The sequence below is a fragment of the Poecilia formosa genome, unplaced genomic scaffold (genome assembly GCF_000485575.1).
Source record: "Poecilia formosa unplaced genomic scaffold, Poecilia_formosa-5.1.2 Scaffold410, whole genome shotgun sequence".
Lineage (NCBI taxonomy): Eukaryota > Metazoa > Chordata > Actinopteri > Cyprinodontiformes > Poeciliidae > Poecilia > Poecilia formosa.
The window spans coordinates 98,985-100,080 of record NW_006800349.1 but is presented as its reverse complement, the minus strand read 5'-3'; the positions used below and the strand labels follow the sequence as shown (position 1 = coordinate 100,080).

The 1,096-nt window shown below is 36.8% G+C and overlaps 1 protein-coding gene across 1 annotated transcript in view; it reads right to left on the bottom strand.

Annotated features, from left to right (window-relative positions):
• Positions 1 to 1,096, bottom strand: part of abcd3a (ATP-binding cassette, sub-family D (ALD), member 3a) — a 40,563-nt gene that overhangs the window by 12,764 nt on the left and 26,703 nt on the right. Inside the window, exons 11-13 of the mRNA XM_007576548.2 lie at positions 890 to 959; positions 541 to 638; positions 201 to 292 (exon numbers count right to left, since the gene is read on the bottom strand). Coding sequence (XP_007576610.1) covers positions 201 to 292; positions 541 to 638; positions 890 to 959 — 260 coding nt within the window. The remainder of the gene's footprint in view (positions 1 to 200; positions 293 to 540; positions 639 to 889; positions 960 to 1,096) is intronic.

Below are 1,096 nucleotides of genomic sequence, written 5' to 3'. Positions count from 1 at the left end.
CATATATATATATATATATGCTAAACTATTTTAAGACTTTTCTTTTGGAATTTTTCCACAAAATTCAGCATATCAGAAACTTAGAAAGTTGGGAAAAAGTGAAATATCAGAAACTCCTGGTGTTGCACCTTAATTAGTTAACTAACTTCAAACACCTTCATGGAGAATTTTTAGATGAACTATCATCCCACAGTACTCACCCAGAAAGGCGGGTCATCTCTCGCCCAGCCAATACAATCCTGCCCAGGGCCTGAGACATTCTCAAGAGCATCCTGCCACTCTGGTAGTAGTCCTGATAACCAAAAAGTATGAATAGATTTTTAAAGTTTGGAGTTGCTGTATGTTGGACATCTGTGTGCTATTGGTATGGAAGGACACGTCACAACAATTTATTAATCAGAATCATCAGGTCTGAACTACCTCAAATCACCTTTTAAAGACAACCTTTCCATTTTCTAACATTCTGTACTATAACTACAATAAGGTGATTAGAAGGTGAGACTTGTGTGTGTACACATGAAGCAGATATGACGATCTGACCTCCAGCAGCTCAGAATGTGTGCTGTGCAGATGCCGGGGGTCGGACAGGTTGAGAAAGGGACGGCTGACCACCAGATAGCCCACCACTGTTGCCACATCTGCAGAATAATATCAATTGGCCAAATTCAGAAAAGGGTAAGAAATGTTCTCAAGTTTAAAACACAGCAGATGTAAAAAAAAAAAAAAAAAAAAAAGAAAAAAAAAATGGAACCTGGAGTAAATATCTCCCGCAACCTGCCAGCAAAAAGAGGCGCACACTTTCTGCTACGTTTTAAAGAATTTAATTTAACAAGTAACATTAATTTAACATAAATGAGAGTTCAGTGTATAAATCTACATTTCAACTTACACTTTGCAATAATGCTGTCCACAAACCCCATAGAGAAGCGAAAGAAGATGAAATTATGCAGGTGATCCGCCTGAGGAAATACAATATAGAGATCAGAAAGTATTTTGATACTAAACATAATGAGCTCCTCCCAAGCTCATCCACTTAGGACAAGCATCTCTTTCCTCATTAAACAAATAAATAAATAAATGAATAAATAAATAAATG